Here is a 22,363-nt window from a genome sequence, read left to right on the forward strand (position 1 = left end):
TGTTAGCGAGCCGGAAAAACTGAACAAACATTTCACCTCGCGACCGACGATAAAATTGCTATCGATGTCACGCGACGTGGCCGGGCAAAGGATTTACAAATTACCAGATATCAAAGAGATAATTATTTCTTTTAAAAGACCCCGTCCTGCCGTGAACGAGACTCGATTCAATGGCTACTCCGGCCAATCGATTTCCTTGCTGGAAACAGTTTAAATTATCTAAGTATATCATTTCTAAAAAATTATTTCTTACCAAATATTAATCATTAAAAATTAAATTATTGTTTCATTTATTAACCTAGGATATGGCTAAAGCGATTACAAAAAGAAAATGATTGTCTTGTTCAATAAAACCATTTGTTATTGGCAGAAAAGGTAGCATTGTGTACTAAGCTGTCGAGAAATGTGTCAACTACCTCAGGGAAATATAATACGTGCAGACTACTCGCGGCTAGCCGTTGTACGTACCGAGACATTATAATTTTATCATTCGTGAAGAACGTTAAAGGACTCGTTTCGATAACTTTGCTGTTACAGTCTCCTCTCTCCTTTTTATACCTCTCTGTGCCGTGAATACACTTCGACTATTACGTTATCCTCTCGATTAGTTTCCAATAACGCATTTATACGTCCGAACGCACCCTCTGCGCGGGTTATAAAACGTATCAGTTTCCAAGTGTATACTGCCCTGCCCGTGCACCAAAACATATCACCGCGTCCCATTTATTCACCCGGATCCCCGCCTTTATTCTTCCTCCGTTTTCAATTATTCACCGAGCCGCAAATATTCGTTCCCTTCGTCCTCGCCGCTTCCCATTGCCATCAGCTCCTCTCCCCTCGGGCGAAATCATCGCGGATCTTGTAAACTTAATTAAACTTAGTTCTACTACTTATAATAGTTTTCGACTTTGTACCGTGGCATCGTATCATCCCTTTGTGAACATTAGTTTGCAACTTAATTACAATTCCTCTGCTACCTCATCGATTTCGAACGTCCGATCTGAACGCCCCGATGTTTATTTCAATCGTGGGATAATCTGTTTCTCCCGCAAGGGTGATTAACAGTGGATTCTACTTTACATTCTTTGTTTGTTTTATTTCTGATTCACTATTATTATTTATAGTTATCATAAAAGAAATGAAATTCACTTTTTATTGTTGTCATGAGATGAAGCATATTTATTTTATTTTTTACATACTACTTTTTATATATTGTTGGCTTCTCGAGTTTAGTTACGTAAAGCAAAGGTGAAGACCTAAGAATTGGTATTAAGAATTAGATCGTAAGAAATATTATAAAAGGAGGAAATCCATCCAAAGCCGAAAGGAAAGGTCTTAATAAATAAATAAGATAATTCTTCCTTTATTGGAATTATCGAGGTGGGCAAATCGAATCGAATAGGATCTGAAATCGAGACTAAGAAAGCCACTCAACTTTCAATGTACCCAGGCGTTGAATTACATACGTCGGGGCCCAATATCCAGACGTCTGATTTTCTACGGATAAATAATTAACGTTTTGCACTTGATTTATTTTGAATGAGAATTAGAGCATTTAATCTCCAGAATGACGAACATATGTATGCAAAGGGTTAAGTGAGGACATCGACGACTGGGAAGTAAGTTTCTTGACGCTCAACGAAGCAACATGGACAGTCCTGCTGACGCATCGTTGTATTTGCGAATAAAACGTTTATTTCAACCTGAATAAGTAATTTAATCACGACAGGATAAAAAATAGCGTCGATAGCAGACGACAGCTAGAGACTGGCTCCCCTTTTGCACCGACTTGTATACCAAGTTGCCCGCGGGCCGTAGAGGAAGGGTAAAATTTTAGCCAGTCGACGCCTCGAGCAGGGGAGCACGAAGGAGAGATCGTTCAAGCGAAATGGCCGAGGGTTGAGGTTCGATGTCAAGACGATCTCGTTCCCAACCCTCCGCCGTGCCATTTCCAAGTGGGATCACCGAACACTGATCGCCGATTGTTTCAATCGGCTTTCAGCCACCCGAGCTTCCCTCGACTTCCACCCTTCCCTCTTTCCACCCGGCTTCTCATCCACCAAACTCTATACAATTCGACCCGACTTCTGTGTGAAGAAGATACCTAGTCTACGAACGAATACTGCTACAGAATCGAACGAGAGGAACTGGCAGTCGAAATTTTCATGCAACTATCCTCTCAGAACGTCGACATTCTATAAATAACGACTCGTCCTTCGTTTATTGAAATTCGTTGCTCTCGTCAAATCCAATTCACGAATCAATCTAACTTTCACACGCTCGTTACAATTGATACGCGGAACGTGGTATCTTCTTCCCGTGAAGAGTTTATAGTAGGCGCAGCGTAGCTATGCGAGGCAAGATACCTATTCTCCGCAAAGTATCGCGATATACGTACGTACGCAATTCCAACGCTTCTACAGTTCCGTCGACGAAATTGGGGATTCGATTTATACTCGCCGACGAGAGCCTTTTATCCTATTCTCCTTGTACGGCTGCCAACGTTTTATTCGCCGTGTTCTAACTCCCCATTCACCTGAGAACACGTATACCTAACGCGTGTCTACAGGCGTCAAAGGACGCCGGGAACCGAGCTAACCGAGCAGGAGCCAGCGAAAAGTGAAAGACAGGAGCCGGAACGCTCGACGATGCCGTTTTTCGCTTTTTCGTTTGAAATTACATTGATACGTGAGGGGCGAGGGAAGGAGAGCGAGCGCTTGGGAGGTTTCTTTTGTCCGAAGGATCTCTCGGTCTCTTCGGTTATCTGGTCTGAACGGGGAAGTAGAAATTCACCGGCAATTTCACACCCGCTCAACTTCCCGGAACGAAAGACAGAGAGGCGGTTTGATTCCGAAGTCACCCCCCGGACTCGAATCGAGAGAAGAGCGGTACATCGTCATTTCCGGTGAAGTTGAACCTCGTTAGCCGTTCATCGAGCACTGCGATTTCTCCTACTACCACTTCCCCGCTCGTCCCGTTTACCGTTGCCACTCTCATCACTTTCTCTTTTTTTTTTTTTACTGAAATAAGCTCCGCTCGCTTCTCCTTCAGGGAGAAGATTAAAGGATCGATGGGCAATCTTATTTTCTACTTCTCCGTCTTATCGAAGGAATAAATACGTAAGGATTTTCATCGACTTTTTGGATAACTTTCCTGCCAGTCCTCGCGCTGCTGTGTCCATGTCGGTTCATGACTCGTACTCCTGTCACATATCCGGATTTTTACATATCCGTTTCGAACAGAATACTATTGGTCTACAAACGTAGTTATCGCAGGGATTTTTATTGTTGGCCGAACGTGAGTACACGTCCGGTACGGAGTTTGATGGTGAATAAGTAAAGGAATAATTCCCTTTTAGCGGGGAGAGGGGTCATGGAAATATTTCGACGACGTCCCAATTCGTTCTTCTCTTGAATAAAACAAAAGATATTGATGGATGTCTATCAAAGATATGCAGAATAAAGCGTTTTCAGTCGGATTGCCTACCAAACATCCGTATACGCGTATAGACACTTCCGCAAGACATGTATAATGTATATCTCTTTTTGTTCGAATAGTTTATCAAACGCGATTCGATCCGTGTTTATTTGCGAACGCGCTTCCCTGTCCGAATGAAGTGTCGAAAGAGCCAGAGGAACATTTGTCACCGCGGGAACCGTTTCGAGTAGGTATATATTCGCGAATAACTCGATAGCGGAGTAGCTAGCTAGCTAGCTAGCTAACAGGGGGGGCCGGTCGATGGAATCCATTCGTTTTCAAACGTCAACTCCTTCGTCAGGGACCGACAGTATCGTCGACACGTCGGTAATTATCCACGCTTTCCCTGTCCCTTGGGAACTTCGCGGCAGAGCTAATTAACGTGCTACACAACTCGGCCATTTTCCCGACGTGAATATTTCCGATTCGTTGCGACGTACCGCGTCACGATATTTCTGTTTGCACTTTTCCCTTTCTCTCGTTTTTTCTGTTTATCCCCCTTTCTTTTTTCTCTTCGATCGCCTCCTGACTTTCCCTGATTTTTTTCTTCCCGCTCGACCGCGCGTAGAATTCAAACGAATTTCACTTAAAATCCTCGTCCCGATGTTTAATTACATCGCGATAACGTTTTTTTGCGGAGTACGATTTCACTTGATCTCGCTTCCGGTTTCATTATTCGAACGGTTCCCCGCGATGCTCGTTCAGCAACTTTCCGTGGGAAAGTTTCCGCCGGAACCTACCACGCATATTGACGTTTAGTTTTTCGAAATGATCGTCGTCGTCGACCTATCTCCGCTACTTTCCATGCGCACGGTACGAAAGTTCCCCGAAACCTGACTACTTTCTTGCCCTCTCGTCCTCTACCCCTTGTAACTAGCTAGCACCGGGAATCGATAGCGGCAAAGTTTCTGCCCGTCGACTTGTTTTAAATTAAATGTCAACAGCTTGTACACGACGTTCACTTCGATTCACGACTCCGCCTATTTCTACACAGCTTTCGCAGTGTATTTATTTACCACCCTTTCTGACTCCTCTATTACGCAACGGAGAAGATAATTTTAATTGCAACTCTCAAGTGTTTTTTCTTCCACTTAAATAAGGTTTCCAAGACGCTGAGCTTCCTAAAACGTACGTGCGCTGACTTTAGGAGTCCTTTCATCTTGCTGACTCTTTCACCTTGAATATGCAAGCATTATCCGGTGTTCAAGAACATCGAAACACTGGAACGTCTTGGAAGGCATCCAGCGTAAATTCTTACGATTCTTTTTCTCGGACGAGTGACTCTCCCATGAATCTCCTAGACCACGACTTCAGTTCAGTTACGCGAACTTTCAGAATTTTCACCCTGGATGAAAAAACATCCATTGCTGAAATAATGTTTATCTACAGTTTCCTCTGAAGTATATAGGATGTCCCAGAAAAAGTGTTGGAGTCGAAGAGAGGTGATTCTGTAAGCGTTTTTGAAAATCAAGTTCTTTTGCCAAAGTGCAAAGTGAGGTATGGTTTTTAAATTATTAACGAAAAACAGTTACCAATAAGAGCGCGTATGGGGCCGGTGCTAAGCCCCTGCCGAGCGTCGCGATCCGAGCTAACTTACCCATGGTTAGGCGCGGGCCCTACTCGTGTTCTCATTAGTCAGTGTTTTTTATTAATAATTCAAAAACCATATCAGAATCATCTCACATTTTCGGCTCTAACTCTTTTTCTGGGCCACCCTGTATAATTGCCTCGAGCTGCTGGAATAAGTTCCTCTCCATCGTCTCGTTGCCTTAGACCGAGCATTGTACTCTTGGCTTGGCTAGATTTACTACCAGGTTTAATCATGTCGGTGACTAGACCTGCCACGATTGCCAACCAATACCGGACGTTGTTCGACGTCTTTAACGATTCCATAGATGCAATCCTCCATCTTCCTCTCCCATCAACATGAAATCACTATTAATTTCGGTCTTCCGGGTCTTCTATTTTTTACTGTTAGCACTGTCATCTACTCCGCGTTTTCTTTTTACCATCACTTACTATTAACTTAGTTTTTATCTGTCTCTGTCAGTTCATATATGTATAACTTAACTACCTCGTACGTACAACATACCGCTTTCTATTTAATCCTGGCATAAAGAAACATCTGCCCGTATATAAATAAGTAAATTTTCTTGTCTCCTCGATTTCGTTTTTCAAGAAGAGTCAATTCCACCTGAACTAAATGGACGATTCATACAAACATATCTGACAGAATTATTAATACCAAGTCCTAGGAACTTTTTCATTAGCATACGTTGAAACGCCTCGCCTCAGCTGCGAAGACAAGTGACTATCCTTTTTCTCTACCCGATTGCGAAGCACTACGTACACACGTAGGCATGTATGTACAATACGTATCCAAGGTTCGAGTCGCGGACACGCGCGAAGGCAGGTTTGTCTTCGTCAAGACGGGCGAAAGGAGCCGGGGGAAAGTGGCGGGGCTTTTTAGAAAGCGCATTCTTCTGTCCATCCCCCCTAGCAGAAACGATCCACTCCACGGCGCGAAAGGGAATGATGGTGCGCTGCCACTTGAAAAATGAATATCTTTCAGCCGACGCGAAACGGGGAGAGCGGAACGAGAATTCCTGCCCGTCGACTGGCTCCGTTCGCCCCCTTCTAATAAAACGTCATACGAGAAATTATTTACTACCCGTCTCGCGGCGGAGCCCGGATCGTTCGAACTTCGAATTTACTCTGTCTGTGTCTGTACGACGTTTTAATTATATCGCCGCCGCGTTGCAGTCTGTTCGTTCGCTCGTTCCTAGGAGCTTTTTACCGGTTAAAGCAGCCGGCCGGAAGAAAACGAGGGAATAGTTTCTTGCGCGAAACAGCGCACCACAATTCTCGGTACCTGTCAGTTGTAATCCGAGTCAAGATACGTTTGCCCTTTATTACGTTCGTGTACGTGCCTCTCAGAAGAGCCGGGAAGATCCTCAACTATTTCAGGACGGGAGAGAGGTAGGTATCTTCTTAAGGATACCTTTCACGGTGTTTCCTCTGCCCGCTTGTATCCTTTAATGATACTTGTACCAACCGTGGAATGGTATCGGGCGAGGGGGAAGGGCAGCGGTGGCGGGGCTGTTCGAATCAGCCGCGCTGTCTACGCTCGCGAGATCTCAAGTTTCCAGAATGAGCAAGGGAACACGTAAGTAGATAGTTAATCCAGACGGATCAGCCCCGGCTGCGAATGCCACGATGGAACTCGTCTCGCTAATTAATATCTATTTTGATAATCCCCATTTTCTCGCCTCGCGCTCGACGCGGAATGCATCCCATCCTGGCAATTGTACATCACGTTATTTATATCCTGTGATTATTTGTCTCTCGTCGATGGACGCAGCGGATTCTATTTTAATAAAGTAACGAACAGCGACCCTTGCGTGGTGATCATTAATTAAATCATTGCAATCAGGAATTCCATACTTTATCAGTGTCGAGGCTCTTTTACGAATGGGAAACGCAGAAATGTTGCGACATCGCCATCATGTCGAACGAGTATTCGGCGATTTATTCGCAAAGATGAAGGATGCACGCTGACGCTAACTTCGACGAATTTATTTTCTCGCAGAATCGGTGAACCGAGAAACTTTTGAGGATTCGCTCCTGACGAACAAGCGACGCGTTCGGTACACAGGTGTTCTCAGAGAGATTTCGCGGAGTTATATTTTCGACGACGAGGGGAAGAGAGGACGGGCTATACGTCCTCGTCCGGATGGAGAATCAATTTGTTATCTCCTCGACTTTCGGATTGCGTCCAAAAACTGGCGATCGTTGAATGATCTAGTGGGATCATAGAAATGAATTGGACGCCGGCGTGCGTGACCCGAAATGATAAGAAAAAGTTCGCGATGCACGTCACGCGCGAGCTTTCAGATTCGAAAGAAATTCGTAACGTTTCTTCAGATCGATTTCCCCCTCGAAATCCCGAGCACGCATGTACATACGTACGTATCAGCCGCGCCGGTCTCTAATAACATTGAAATTCAATCCAGCGTTCCGTCCTGTAAAAGCAAACATACGTACGTACATATGTATAACTCTATAGTCGCTCGTGCCAATTTTCTTTTAATCTGCGATTCACCGACCCGAGCGAAACGGCTAAACCGAAGCAAATAACGCGATGAATACTATTCGCCAGTTTTAGGGAGGTCCTTGTAACGTTGTAATATCGCGAAACCCACGGATTTCGCGTTTCTCCGGCGATTTGATAATTTTACGAGGAAATAGTAATCACAGCAGCGTCAAACGCTGTCAGGGACGAGTCTGAAGGAAGGTGCTCTGCCAAGAATTCAAAACATGTAATAAAAAGCTGTGTCCAATATTTGAAGCAATGAACTTTTAGGAAAAATGATAATTACAGAAGAATAAAAATTATAAAATTGTTCGACTTGCTTTCCTCAGTCATAAGAAAATATTAGAAATTATACGTTAAAAATATTCTAAGACATAATTTTGGCTTTTTTTATGATTGGACTCTACGCTTCTCTGTATATAAGAATTCTGTCATTCAACATAAGAATTCAAGATGTAACTTCTTTAATAAGCTCGCAAAATTTCTAAAATTTTGTACAGTGTTTTATTAATGTAATATCTAGTAACTGTTAAGATTTCAATGCTTTATCACTGTTTTTATATAAAGGTGCATACAACCTTAAAAGGGATTTAACGTAGACATAATTAACGAGGAACGAACCATCTTATCGCGGTTGGCAGTTCAATTAGTGAAATTACGAGCTCCTCGGTAAAAAAGATACACATATGTGCACCGCGACATCAAATTGACTTAACACCGCGGCCACGTACGTGCCTTCTTTTCAGCGGCCCGTGTCAATAAGATTCCGTCGCATTACTCGCGTATCGTGGCACGGTTATTTTTCTGTCTATACTCCACGGTACGTGTACGTAAGACGGCAACGTTACGGAAATTCCTTGAATAGGGTCACCTCGCGTCTCTCGTTTTAACAGAGGAACACCGTTTGTTCCTTTGACAGTGACAGCCAGCAGTGTACGCATGGAATTCGCGATGTCGCGTTGGCGAGAAATAGAAGCAGTTCCCCGGCATTCGGTCGAAAAACGCTCTTTGAAAAAACACTCCACGAGGAGCATTTATCTCATCTTTCAAACTCGTTCAGACTGATGCCCACTGGCGGGGAAAACACGCGTTCAATAGGTAACATCTATCAAGAAATAATTCGATTTTCACGCACGCTCACGACTCCCCGCGACTGGGAGGGATTAAATAGCTGCGTCTTTTGAATCTTGCGGAAACGAGGAAAGAACATTACAATAAAAACGGGTTCTCTGGCACTATAGATACTTTCAGTTTTGTTTACGCAAAGATTCCATCTTGCTTTGAGGAAACTTCCGCGCCATGGGAAGGAACGCTATCGCCGCTCTCGGTCGCTTCCGGTTAAAATCTCGAAGAAAATCCGCGAGTATCAGAGGAGAAGGAAATCGTTAAGGTTCGACTGACATTGAAAAAAATAAAGAGAGGTAGCAAGTTGGCCCCCGTGTTTTTCAAAGTTGAACGGTGAATAGCGCGATTCACCCAAGGGTGAGAACGGGATTCAGTGAACCGGTAAAGAAATTTACTTCTTTGATTGACAGTCAAAGGGAACCACTCCGCGCTTCCGTTAACATGAATTATGAATGCGGACGAGGAGAGCCGCGGGGGCGGCGGAAGCGCGGCCCCTCGTAGAAAACATTTTTACGCGAGGTGGAGGCAGACGTAAATATTGACGTCCCGATCCGGACCTTCGTTCACCATCTACCTACCACCCCGTCGAGCAAACGTATGCGAACGTGCGCGCGCGCGATCACCCGAAACTAAAATAAACTAACGTTAATGATGCAACGTTTTCACTCACCGGCTCTCCATCCTGCACTTGCCCTCTCGCGCCTTGCAGTTGCTTTTGAAGTCCTCATAAATCTGACTGCACGGTTTGCTGTGCGAACAGACGCTCAGAGCGTGATTGCAGGTAGGCAGCGCATCGATCGGGTACGGATCGTTCTCTACAAGCAGGTTAAATACGATTTTATAATAATATTTATTTATATCAATCTGTTCGAACAGTATATTGTACTATGAAATCACGACTACACGAGCTAAAAAGTATATTTTGTTACGTATCACTAATGTGGATGAATTAATACTTCCACACAAAATTTAATTCATTTCTATATAAATTAAATTATTTTAAATTTGTATTTACTATATGATCAGAAATTGATCATAATCATTGATGTTACAAGTTCAAATCCACATATGGAAAACAAATAAAGTACGTAAAGAAATTGTTGTGTTCAGGATTCGTAAGGAAACTAGGCTCGGTTGAGTGTAACACTATATTTCCAAAATACTGCACAACGTAGAGGAATTCAGTACAAATGCGGTTAGTATCGAGTCCAGGCTGAATCTGCTGTCTTAGGATTCGGCGGATGTATATATATATCCTAGCTATAGGAAGGGGAGGGTCACTTCTAACCCTGTGACTCAGGGTGGATTTCGACCTTAGTGACTAATCTTTACAATACGCTTCTTAAAACTGGAGATAACTAGGAGAAAAACATTTTAGTCATCCAACAAAATAAAATCCGTATAAAAATTGGCTGGAAAAGGAGATTTCCCGGATACGAAGTTTAACGGAGTATACTTCATTACGAAACGTGTTTGGATTAGAGAAAGAAATCGTTCGTTAGTAATAAGTGGAAAATTCACGTATGTCGGTAGTGGGAACGCGGGGAAGTAATTAGCTGTCTCGCCGGGGCACGGCCAATGCTCGCGGGCATACTTACAAATATAATGAAAAGACGTGTCTGCGAGAGACCGAATAGGAAATAAAACAATAAGACGTCGCCGAGTCTGACGCCGAGGCGCGGCCGAGAAAAAAGAGGAGGACCAGAAAATAATAAAGGTATCCTCTTATCAAAGGAAGAAAAGAGCAACGGGGATCTGGTGTGTTAAGAGGCGCGGAGAGATTTTCCACGGGTAAAGGAAAGAGGAATCGGGAAATTTCCCGTGAATAATTTCAAAGGCCGCCCCGCCCCTGTTCCCACGCACCCGGCCCGCGAGCCCCTTGATAATAAAAACAATCACAATTAAGCGGCGAGATTAATTAATTTAGAGAGCGAGAGAATGGTAGGGGGACGGGCGGCCGGAAGAGAAAAGGTGACGAAATAAGAGCAAAAGCGTCGCGTCGTAGCCTTTATATTCTATATTTCATAAATTAAATCGAAAGAAAGGCCATCGGCAGAAATGTGCGCGTAAAATATATAAACAAAAGGTTCGATGGACCAGGGATAATGGGGGATGAAAGGGTAGACGGACGGGGAGTGGGAACCGGATGAAAAAGAGTTTCCTTCGCGGAATCGATAGGCATTCTTTTCGGTAAGAGCGAGGGAGAGAAACAGCGCGGAGGAACAACGAGAAACGACGGGAGAGGGCACGAGGTGATAAAAAGAGACCGCGAAAGCGAGAGCGGAAGAGGGGTCGGCGCTGGCGGAAAGAAGCGCATTGGGAATTATCCGTGGAATCGTTCGAAAATGCTCAAAAGACTCGACGGCCCGGACAAGTGAACCCTCGGGAAAGTGAACAATGGAGATCGTAGGCGAAGCCGCAATGGCGGCGGAGGCTTATGTAAGGAGCCGCAGTCAAAGATATCGCGATCCCCTTTTGTTTCTCCGAAGAGAGCCGCAACTGAACGACCAAACGAACCCTTCTTTTCACCCCCTAAAGGAAGCGGCCCGCCCTCCGCGGCACCCTCGATCAAATTTTCCTCTCCTTTCCGAATCCCGCTACGCTCACCTGTCTCTGGCAATCTTACAGATAATTCTCTCGCCATTAACACTGTCAGAAGTGTCACGAGCAGACTATCGACCACGCGCTCCGTCCCCATTAAGTCCGAAAACTTCGCCTTCGCTGTATATTATTTATGAAATTCTCGTAAATCGATTGATACAACAAATATTGACGAACAGCTCGGTTGATCCACTTTTGTGTCACCGTCCGACCACCGATATTATCGGTCGATCTGACAATGATATATTAGGCAAAACGCTTTTATATCGTATTGATAAATCGAACAATCGCGTCAAGGATAGAGCCGATACCGACCCTAATTTCTCACGAGAACGTATTGAGAGAACTGGGTCAGAGATCGAGGGTCGTTGTTTCACAGAAGATTAAAATTTTCATTTCGGGTGGGAACAAATGTCGCTGGGAGGAAGCAATTAAGGAGGCAAATAAATTAACCTCACCGTTTCCAGACGCCGCTTTGCTCGTAATCTTTGAGCCGAGGAATAATTACGAAATTTGGGAAAAAGTTAAGAGACGACGTAATTGTACGGGTACGGAGATCATGCCTCGGAGGACATCTGTTCGATCCCCGGGACCGAAAATAGATTTGAACATCGACGATCGCAGGAGGCGCGAGGACCGAAGGGAAAAGAATAATTCGGAGGTAATGAGCCGAGCAATTAGAAGAGTTTGGCTAGGAGCTTAATTACATTTATCCCGGTGCCGGTGTATAAGCCGGAGCACGGCCGGCTGAAAGCCGAAACCAGTCATACGGAGGAGGGCAACGCGGATAATGAAAGCTCTCCGCGCGCCGCAGCCGCGGAGCGAAAAACCAGGAAGCTTCGCCACTTAATGAGATTAAATTCACTCTCGTGCTTCGAAAAAATGAAACGAAAGAAAAGAAAGACCGAACGACGGGAATAGGCGGGAGGTGGAGGGGCGAGAAGACGGAGGCAGGAGGCCTGGTAAAGATACGCGCCTTTCCGTTTCCTATCGTTAAAACGCGCAAAGATCAGCGCGTTTTCCCTCCTCACCCCCTGAGTCAACGTCAGTCTCAGGCTCCAATGAGAAGCACCGCATTGTCGGTACATACTTACCAACTTACGGAAGCCTTTGAAACTTCCAATGAACCGCGAAAATATCGCGAACAGAGGAAATCGGTTCTACGTTCTCTCCACTGATACGAGCGCAACGTCTACGCCGTTCTAATTCGCATTTTCATTTCTGCGAGCTTTTATTTACGAAAACAAATATGTACTCTCACTAAATAAACGTGAACGTAAAATCAGGTTACAAAGACAAACCGTTTCGTTGGTAATTTTTTCTCGATTAGTAAAATAGATAAGCTTTTTCGCATTAAATGTTTTAAACAATTTAACAGCTGCGAGTAACGAATTAAAAATAACTGTTGATTTATTATTATTTAAGAATAAGCAAAAATAACGGAATGTTTCTTCTAACTCTAAACAGTGCATTTTCTTTTCAGTTAGTCTCGTCCAGAGTGTCGAGATATTAAGACATCCTGCCGAGTCATATAATAAAATAGTATTATATAAAATTGAATTGAACATTTATTGAATAAACCTCATATTCCAATAATAACAAATTGAATGACCAACGCGAATAGGAAGCCGAGAGCGGAAGCTAATTTAGTTGCAAGCGGCCAGAGTGACACGTGAAATGTGCAATAAAAAACAGTGATGTTTCCGATCCGCTGTAAAAGAATCCGTTTTGCGCGATGTGGTTAAACAGGGATTCACACGTCGACGTGTATCGAATTGAACGATATTCCAGAGCCGGCGTTCGGGTAATCTTCTTACGAGGAAGAATCCCGCGGAATACGAACGGCAAACATTCCAAGAACGAGATAAAAGACGAGCGAGTTCAATTCTTCGAGGACCTTTTATCGCTCGCGGGTTCATTGTGTTCGAGTGCGTGCTCGCGTTGGGAGTCAGTCGGTCGAGCAAGGAACGAGTGTGGAGGACGGACGGATTATTGGAAATGTCGTGCCGTTCACGACTCGTTAAAAGTTTCGACCGCTCGAGAGAGATCAAGACCGATCACTGTCGCGCCGAGAAGAATATCAACGGCGAAATCCGCCACGAAGTTCGCCTCTGGCGATTAAACGCTCACGTTCGAGGGTTAACACGTGAAACGAAATCGCAAACACTCTTTCTCGTTGGACAGATTGATCTTAATGGATTTTTTCGTCTCTCAAACATTTATATGAATACTATGCGACCGATAAATTCTTTACGCCAAGCATGGTCGAATGTGTCGACACGGCCCTGAAGTGGTGATGCCTTAAGTAGTATGAGCGTACTATGGTCCGGCGAATTATCGTGACTCATCACTACACGGTGTAGGTCGACATTTGCCAGATATTAGTATTTCACAGTAACATTATTTAGTGAATAAATTGTTACTACGAAACCAAACTCGGTTTAATGTCACACCCCATGAACATTCCAAGATATAATCGTAAGTTGGAGCTCACCTTTCTTCGAGACGTAGATGCAGGGGTGGTCGAAGAGGAAGTTCTGGAAACTGTTGCAATCCGGATCTACGTGCGGCTCTTTACAGAGGCACATGGGCCGGAAGAAAGGGAAAGCTTGTAGAGTGTGCAGCGCCGCTTGACACTTTGTCACTGTCACCGTCGAACAAGCCACTGGAACAGTTAAATTACTATTATTAAGCGGAAGAGGAAGTGGCCATTACCGCGATGACAACTACCGTCTTCTTCCCGTATAAGCGTAAGCGAATAAATTTAGAAAATGTTTCCCCGTTTCTCTGACGTTACATGTATCTGCGACTCCATTTCGCTCAAGTCACGTACACAGATCAAACGAAGAGCAAAAGTAAAATTCCGTTAAAAAATAAACCACTTCTATATTTCATATCCAAATCTACTTTTATTGCCACTAAATCTACCAAGGGGCTCAAAATGACTTGTTTGATATTTCTTATAATCGTTATTCATCTTCAGTACATTTTTTTTCTAAAATTTTATATGACTTTTCCTAAAATATGCAAATAAGTAATTTTCTAATACAGTTTTCTTTTTTTTTGTCTCTTTGATGTAAGATTTTATGCAGTATATCTTCATATACCGAGATGAGTCATTTTGACCCTCACGAATCGTAGATTAAAAGCGTAATTATTTTGAAGATTATTGTTATTAAATTATTATTGTTATCATTATCAGTTTATTATTCAATTTTCACTCATAAAAGATATATGTCAATCGCCGGTAGTTCTACTGTTAATCTATATTTTATTCTGCTTTCCCTCAATTCAATCGAGACTAAATATTTCACGTGCCTTTTCGTCGCTGTGCCTGTCGATCTCTCTTGAAAAGGATGGAATGATCAAGCCATAATCTAAGCACCGCATATACACGCATCGTATTCATACCGACTCGTACCGCAATATGTATGTACATACGCACGCTGGCTTGCAGTTGTAAATAATTGCTGTGATACTAGTGAACGTAACGCTTGCAGCCAACACGAAATGCCATGGAGAAATTCTGTGTAACGAAGGAAACGCCGGTAACCTCGACAGGGAGATTATCGCGCAGAAATGGCAAAGCTCGCGTTACACCACGGGGAGCAATGGGAAGACTCGTACAATTGGGAAACCGACGATAACGCTCGCGGTGCCTCGATCGTTTCGCCAACACACCGGCTGAACATTCTCTAAGGCGAGGCAAGTGTGACCGCCACTTCTTACTCGTCGCCACGACCACAAAATCCACTAACTGTCACCGTCATTGTTATACAGAAAATCTTTATGCTCGTGCAAACATTCGACGAAGAAAAGACTGCGGACGTTTAATTACAGAATTGCTCCACGACTATAAAGTTCTGCATTTCTGTTCTTAAATCTTCTATCTTAGGAATTCAATGTTATCGTTATCTACTGATTAAAATGTCACAAATTTTTTATCTATTAAAGTAGAAGCAATTGAATACAAAATTTAAAACACAATCTGTAATACCAACGGGTTGAAATTTGAAATAAAATGCACTGGAAGACTAGGAGTCTTATTTAGTTTATTTCATTGTACGATGGGTTCTAAGATTTATAAGCGCGCTCCATTAGACACCTTGACATATTCTCGTTTCTTTTTCTCTGTCTCTCTCTCTCTCTCAACAGTGAAAAAATTAATTTCTCGCTGGAGAAAAGTGATGATGCACTTACGAGTCGTGTCGCAAACCGATTCCTAGCTCTTACCCAGCCGACCGAGAATTCAATCGAGGATCCAGACTTCCGGAACACCGGGTATCACCTCTTTTTTTCAGGAATACGGTGGAAAGACGGCGAACGGGTAGTCGACTGGTGTCTATCTTAAATGAAACATTAACCTCCGACTCCGGCGAGGAATTGTACTCTTCGCTTTGTACTCCGCCCGAACTTGGACGGTCGTATACGTATATCCATTTTTCTGCCCCTCGCAGACATTGATGCTTTCTATTTCTGTGCCGTGCCATGCTTCTCAGCTACTCATATTTCCTCGTCGACGGAAAGTCGAAATTAGATCGCGACGACGACGACGCGACGCTACCGTGACGGTTAATGTCATTTCTATTGGCTCGCGAAAGCTTCGACATTTTCATCTCCTCCAACTTCGCGGAAAAAATTGCGCGGATCGTGCGAAGGTAGTGTCATCGCTGATCGGAGTCGTCGAGTCAATTTTTAAGGTCTGGCGTTGAAAGAATTAAGTCATTTTTACGAGGAGGAATTTGATCCTTTTCGCCTCAACAGTGATTAATTCAATACAACGTAATTTTATTAATGAAATAACCAAATTGGAATCCGTATAGGAAAAGTAGCACCAATTCAGTCAAAAATATATTCCACAATTATTTTTAGGCTATATTAGCATCGCTCACCGTAGAAGCTGATTATAAACTTCAATTTAAATATGACATTTCTCTAATGCACAACTCTGTGAAATTTTCGAATAAAAAACTTACTTTCAATATGAGAGTAAATAATTTTAATTTCGTAGAAAAATATTGCAAAATTGCTAATTGCCATTCTGGGTTGATATATTGGAATGGAAACTGTTACTCATATATGTACAAGTCGTTTAGTAACATTACGCCACGTTCGGCAACTTTTCGTCGCTCTATGCAGCTATAGCTACAGCAGGGTGGAACTATCATCGTCCAACCCTTCGTCGCCTTGTAACACGAACACGATTTGTTATCGGGGGTAAATCGAGATTATTGGCCGACCGAGGCGCGCTAATATTCTGTCGGCAAACGCGCAGTTGAAACTTCCACTTTCGGATGTCATTTTTCAATCCGACACTCGCCGCCGGGGACGAGATCTGGATTCATTACTTATCCCGGCCCCAAACCCCGGCGTGCCGCAGCCCGTTGCTGCTCGGTTATTACGAAACTTACGGTGTCTTGGAATAGTAATTAAGGCGCCTTCTCGTTCCCATTCTTTCTCCGAACGACGCTGTACTAATTAATCTGCGTACGAGAGAATCCCAGGACCGAGAAACGAGGGAAGAGGCGGGGGCGGGTGGGGTTTAGGGAGCGGCGAAGTTGAAACTGCTTTAACAAGGAAATATTTCAACTCTTAAAATCGTCGCCCTGGCAATTACCATCAAAGCACACGGGGGCTGATCCAGATTCCTCCGTTCCTACCGGACGTACGCCCAAGCGTTACGGTACAAAGGAATCAATTTTACTTCTGCTCTTCAGGGAAAAAAGAGAACAATGCGATTCCGTTTTGGGGTAGGATTACCTCGATGAAAATAAAATCAATTCCGAAATCCGATACGAAGAAACGATACCCCGTTCGAAAACTGCGAGCATTCGTAAAACCCGGAGCAAACTAAAAAAACGTGTACACGAATAAATAAAGGTACGCGAATCTGTCGCTCGTATCGACGCGCTCGGAAGATCGATCGCGCCGCGTTGGTATAAAAGGGATCGACGGCGAAAGGGACAACGGGTTTCGTTGTAAAATTCGTAGCGCATTATTCAATAGCAAGAGGTCGGGTAGAAGTAGAAGTCGAGTAGAGCCGTCACAATATAACGCGCTGTATCCACAGCTATACACGGTGTTCTGCGAAAGCCGGGATCTGGCAGCTGCAGTTTCAACTGTACCGCCGTTGATACCGGTTCGATTTCTGTCCCGTTTCATGCTTTCGTGCCGCATGTATTATACACCATACGCCACGAGAGACAGAGAGAGAGAGAGAGAGAAAGGGAGAGCCAGAGGGCTGTGCATGGTTACTGGTAGATAGCGGGTCCGGTGGTCAACGGTGAAAGCGAGGGACGAAGAGAGGTAGAAGGATACGCGATCATACGTACGTACATACGTTTACACAATTGTACGGCAGCCATCTGCATTCTGTGAGCCACATACCTAACGCCGACCGAGCTAACCGCCGTGGCGCGCCGGCCGAAACACATTTCTCTATGGAAAGCACGAATGATGTGCCCGGGCCCCGGTATTCAAACCTATCTTTCGTACCCTATTCTCCCCTTTCATCGAGTGCCACCGAAATTTGGATAGCGGTCACCGCGCGGAACACCTTTTCCTCCCTTTCGTAATTCATTCAAAAGTGAATGCGAGAAAGGTTTGTCGATACCACAGATGGCTAACGATTCATACCAACGTGTATTCGTTCTAAACTCTAAACCGATCTGTTCGACAGACCGAAAGATTTCTATCTCGTCTTATCTGTTATGACGTACGTGTCCACGTTGTATATTGAATGCCGCGTTAATTTCAAGTTATTTTCGTTTATCTGATGTTTAATTCAAGAGTAGTAACGTTGAATCGTGTAAAATAAGATTGTATCACGATTTTACATGTTAGCCATGGATTTGAATGTCCCTTCTTCAACCCACAATTTTATCCCTTTAGTCAGATCAGTCTTTGACCTTCTTCAGTTTTTATTTGTAACTAGATTGCGAATTTTATGCATTTATAACAAAACTGCACGCAATGTATGAGAATATAGAACATATCAAAAACAGAGTCCACATTGGACCAGATTCATTTTTAAGTGATAACTGAAACTGTTATTTGAAACACATTTTTTAATCTGGTATCAGAAATATTTTATTTTGTATAAAATTCCGCAATCTACTCATGACCATTCCCACTCCTGTAAAATTAAATTTTGGTTGATAACCAAAGTAAGAATTGGTGCGAGAATTAAGTATGAATATGGGCGTTAAAGAATCAAGACAAGATACTTTGTTTTATTCGACGTTGTCGCTAGGACGACTGCAGAGAGAGTGGCTCTCAGATAAAACATTTTAGTCCTAGGAACTCCCATCTTTAGTGTTACTTCACACTGTTTTATGGTTCCTCGAGCTGTTTTATCCTTAAGAAGCCTGCATCGATGGGATGTAGTTGTCCCCATTAAACTTTCTCTATTTTCTAATTTTCTTACACTTCTTCACTTTCCCGGTATCCCCGAGTTTTCCTTATACATCCGAAATTGAACCAGAATCAGAAAACTTTCTGCGGTTTGTAAGCTTCTATCGGTATAGAAATAAAGTTTACTTAAATGTAACTTATTGTTAGAATCGCTGTACTTATTCCACTCTTTGGTCTTGTGCAATCCAATATAATCATGAAGTATTAGTCCAGTTACATGCTTTTGTTTCCGAATAAAAATACTTAGGTCTTACCATGATTTTTATTATCATTAGCGAAGAGCAAGCTTCAGGAAGATACAGTTCTGGGAAAATTTTGTTAAAACAGCTGGGTTTTAATTTAGTAACGACTCTAATTTGCACGAAAATGTTTTTTTTACTGCAGGTAACGACCCTATTATATCGAGATCACGGTAAGCAACATTTCCACGAGGTTCTCGTTTCCGTACCGCGGAAATGTTGCATACGGTTCACAGTGGCTGGAGATTTGAACGCTATAGCTCAATTTCGTATTCAATCCGTAAATAATTCTATACTTGTTACGTCCATCCGAAAAGTAATATTTTCATCTCTTTTTCACTTTCCAGTTTCCATTATTTCCTGCCAAAGAAGGTCCTTACATCTAACGTTATAATACTGTATACGCACGAGCAACAAAGTAGTGGCATTCGCTGTTATATTGATCGTGGACATATTTTTGCGTATTATGCCGTTTGCCTATCATTTAATTTTACTTGAGGTTTGTTAAAAACCTAGTAGATTGAACTTCAATTAAAGCCATGATATTTTTATCACGTCCCGGCAGACGTAAGGTAAATATTAGAATCGCAAATCGCGGTGTCCGGAAAAAAGAAATGAATAGAAAGAAGTAATTATATTGAGGAGAATCCGGTTTCCGTATGAGTACGTATCTGTAATTGTAGTTGTCGAGTTTATCGATACTCTTTTAATCGTCCCACTATCAATAAAACGAATCGCGTTTTACCGTCTCCTTTCAATAATATTCCGATTACGTAATGTACTATACCTCGATTCCAAATGAAAATTGAACAACTTCGGTCGATCGCAAACATATTTACAGCTTGGGACAAAGGTCAACAGATCTTTGGGCCAATATAGGAAACCTGTCAATATTTAATGAAACTTGTTAATCGAACATTCAAGAAAATATGATGTAGATTTATTATTATTTTCAGGTCTTGTCTCCATAGGAAAAACCAACACAATAAAAAAATTGGTCAGGATTCATAGTGATATAAATAATACATTAATGAATGGAAACTATATGTATAAATAATATATTGATAGCCCATATAACTGTACCACGATCTCCAGTGTTACTGAAATATATTACATGAAAGCCACATCTGATCTGTCAATCTTTAACAAATTAAACAATAGAGGAAACAGAAAAGCCTAAAACACGATTCTCTGAACCTTTGTTAAACAGTTATAGTGAAATATTGATTGAATCCAGCTCCCATTTTACTAATTACAGCCGAGCTCGTGTGTCTGTCGTTTCTATGATTACCACGGTCCAGCTACTGAAAAGCTCCAAAAGAATCGAGAGGGACCATAAAGCAAGTTAAATATCGAATTACTCATGACTAATGAATTTGTTGATCTCTCTTCGTTCAGTGTTTCGTTTGAATTTAATTATCGAAAAACTGACTGTATTGATTAACACTAAAATTACCCACTGCGTTTTTTTATATATTTCTCTGTTCTAAACCAGTCATTTTGACTGGTTTGGTACTTTTAATGTTAAAAAACAAACGCCACCGATCAAATAATTTACCGATGGCAAAAGGAGAATGGCGTAAAATGCAGATGGCAAAAAAATATGTGCGTGCCCAAATGCCCTTACCTATTCTTGTTTTTCTTTTTTATCTGCTCTTCTCTCCGACACACGCAGGCACAGAGGGGCCGTACACACAACCATACAATTTTCCCTTTACCGTCGCTATCTTTCTTCGACCTGGGCACGGGCATTGTGCTCGAGAGAACCGTGCGCGGCGCGGCGCGGCGCTTTGCCGTAACAACGTACATTGTATTTTCGAACAATGGGATCCTTCCACCGCCGCCGCCTCCGTCACCTTTTCACCCACTCTTCGCCGGCGTATCGGCTCTTTTTTTGACGCCACGAGGCAGCACACTTTCCGCGCTTATTAATGGCGGCACAACCGCTATTTCCGCGCTCCGAGGAGCTTTGATTGCGGGCGCGAACGCTTATTATCATCCGTCCCGTACATCTACTTTGAGTTATTATCCAGCTTCTCTTTCTGACTCGGTACATTTCCGGGAGATTGTTTATTATCCGAGAAATTGCTCTTCTCCTGATACCCTCTTTATATTGCTTTCAATCACGTCCCAGCGACAATCCCGACGTGTATATACGCTACTCTCTTCGATCAATCAAATTGTATAAACCCAAATCGATCTCTCTTTGCGAAACAAAAGAGGCAAATCGAGTGCGTCTCTTTCAATCGAACAGAGAACGGCGCTGGCTTCAGAAATTATATACCATAGACGTGTTTAAAAGAGAATAAGAAAGAAATGGATGAAACAATATACTTGATGTTTCACAGTATTAAAGAGGCTTGCAAAGAGATTCTACGTCCGAATTTTAGGGTAATAGAGAGAAATATTTTTAAATCATCTGTAAACAGTAAAAAATAAGGAAGCAAGCTAAAGAGGCAAGTTAAAGAAGCAAAGAAAGGGAACAAGTCGGGGAAGCAAGCTAAGAGTACAAGGTAAGGAAGCATGTTAACGAAGAATAAGAACTGAACAAAATATGACAGCAAGCTAAAAGTACAAATTAAGGAAGAAACCTGAGGAAGCTAGCTGTGAAGTGAGCTAACGAACCAAGCTAAGGAAAAAAGCTAACAGATAGAATGAAGTTCGCAGATATGTTATTAACAGACTGCGGATTCTTATGCAAGATCAAATATTTAAAAGATTTTATTGTTTGTGATTCTAACAGATTATATATTATTTAACAGATGTAACAGAACAGATAACAAAGATTAACACATTCTAAATATCTTTTATCATGTACATATTGTAACAATCTCTGACTCATTTTTTAATATTTTGTGACTTGTGACTTTCATGAATCCTATACGCACGCAACTAGGAAAGCTACGAAACCAAAGTGACTAACGGTGTCGAAAGCTTCGCGAAAATAATGCCCTCCGTTCTCCCGTGAAGTTCGTTCGTTCTCGACGAAATAATTAACCGTTTCGTCCCCCTCCCCGTAGAGAACTCTCCGCGCAGATTCGAAAGAAGCTTTTAAGTCGGAGCCGAGAACAAAAACGACTCAGCCCGCTTGTTCTCTACCTACGTCCTCTTGGTCCGTGATTTGCAACCAAAGAACCAATCGGAAAAGTTTGCGTTCCTCAGTCTCGCGTTCGCTTAATCGAATCGGCTTCTACTTCGCAACAGCCGGCAATAAAACTTGTGTAACCGTTTCCAGTCGTCAAACGGTGGAACGGTGTCCAAAAAAGATTTCCAACCCCTCGTGATAACGGGTTAGCCAGGCGGGGGTATTCAGCGAATTGCAGGATAAACGAGACGAACAGAAAGAATTGGGCGTCGGTCTGTCGCGTGTAGAAGCGGACGTACCGAATTCGTTATTCCTCCGTGCGACTGTGTA

The 22,363-nt window shown here is 42.8% G+C and overlaps 1 protein-coding gene across 4 annotated transcripts in view; it reads right to left on the reverse strand.

Annotated features, from left to right (window-relative positions):
• Positions 1 to 22,363, reverse strand: part of Gfrl (Glial cell line-derived neurotrophic family receptor-like) — a 235,588-nt gene that overhangs the window by 118,713 nt on the left and 94,512 nt on the right. For all 4 annotated transcript variants that reach the window (XM_026817634.1, XM_018032793.2, XM_018032792.2 and 1 more), the window contains exons 3-4: positions 13,791 to 13,961; positions 9,366 to 9,510 (exon numbers count right to left, since the gene is read on the reverse strand). In XM_026817634.1, coding sequence (XP_026673435.1) covers positions 9,366 to 9,510; positions 13,791 to 13,961 — 316 coding nt within the window. The remainder of the gene's footprint in view (positions 1 to 9,365; positions 9,511 to 13,790; positions 13,962 to 22,363) is intronic.

Source organism: Ceratina calcarata, unplaced genomic scaffold, assembly GCF_001652005.2.
Source record: "Ceratina calcarata isolate Rehan_Ccalc_2016 unplaced genomic scaffold, ASM165200v1 scaffold59, whole genome shotgun sequence".
NCBI classification, from domain to species: domain Eukaryota; kingdom Metazoa; phylum Arthropoda; class Insecta; order Hymenoptera; family Apidae; genus Ceratina; species Ceratina calcarata.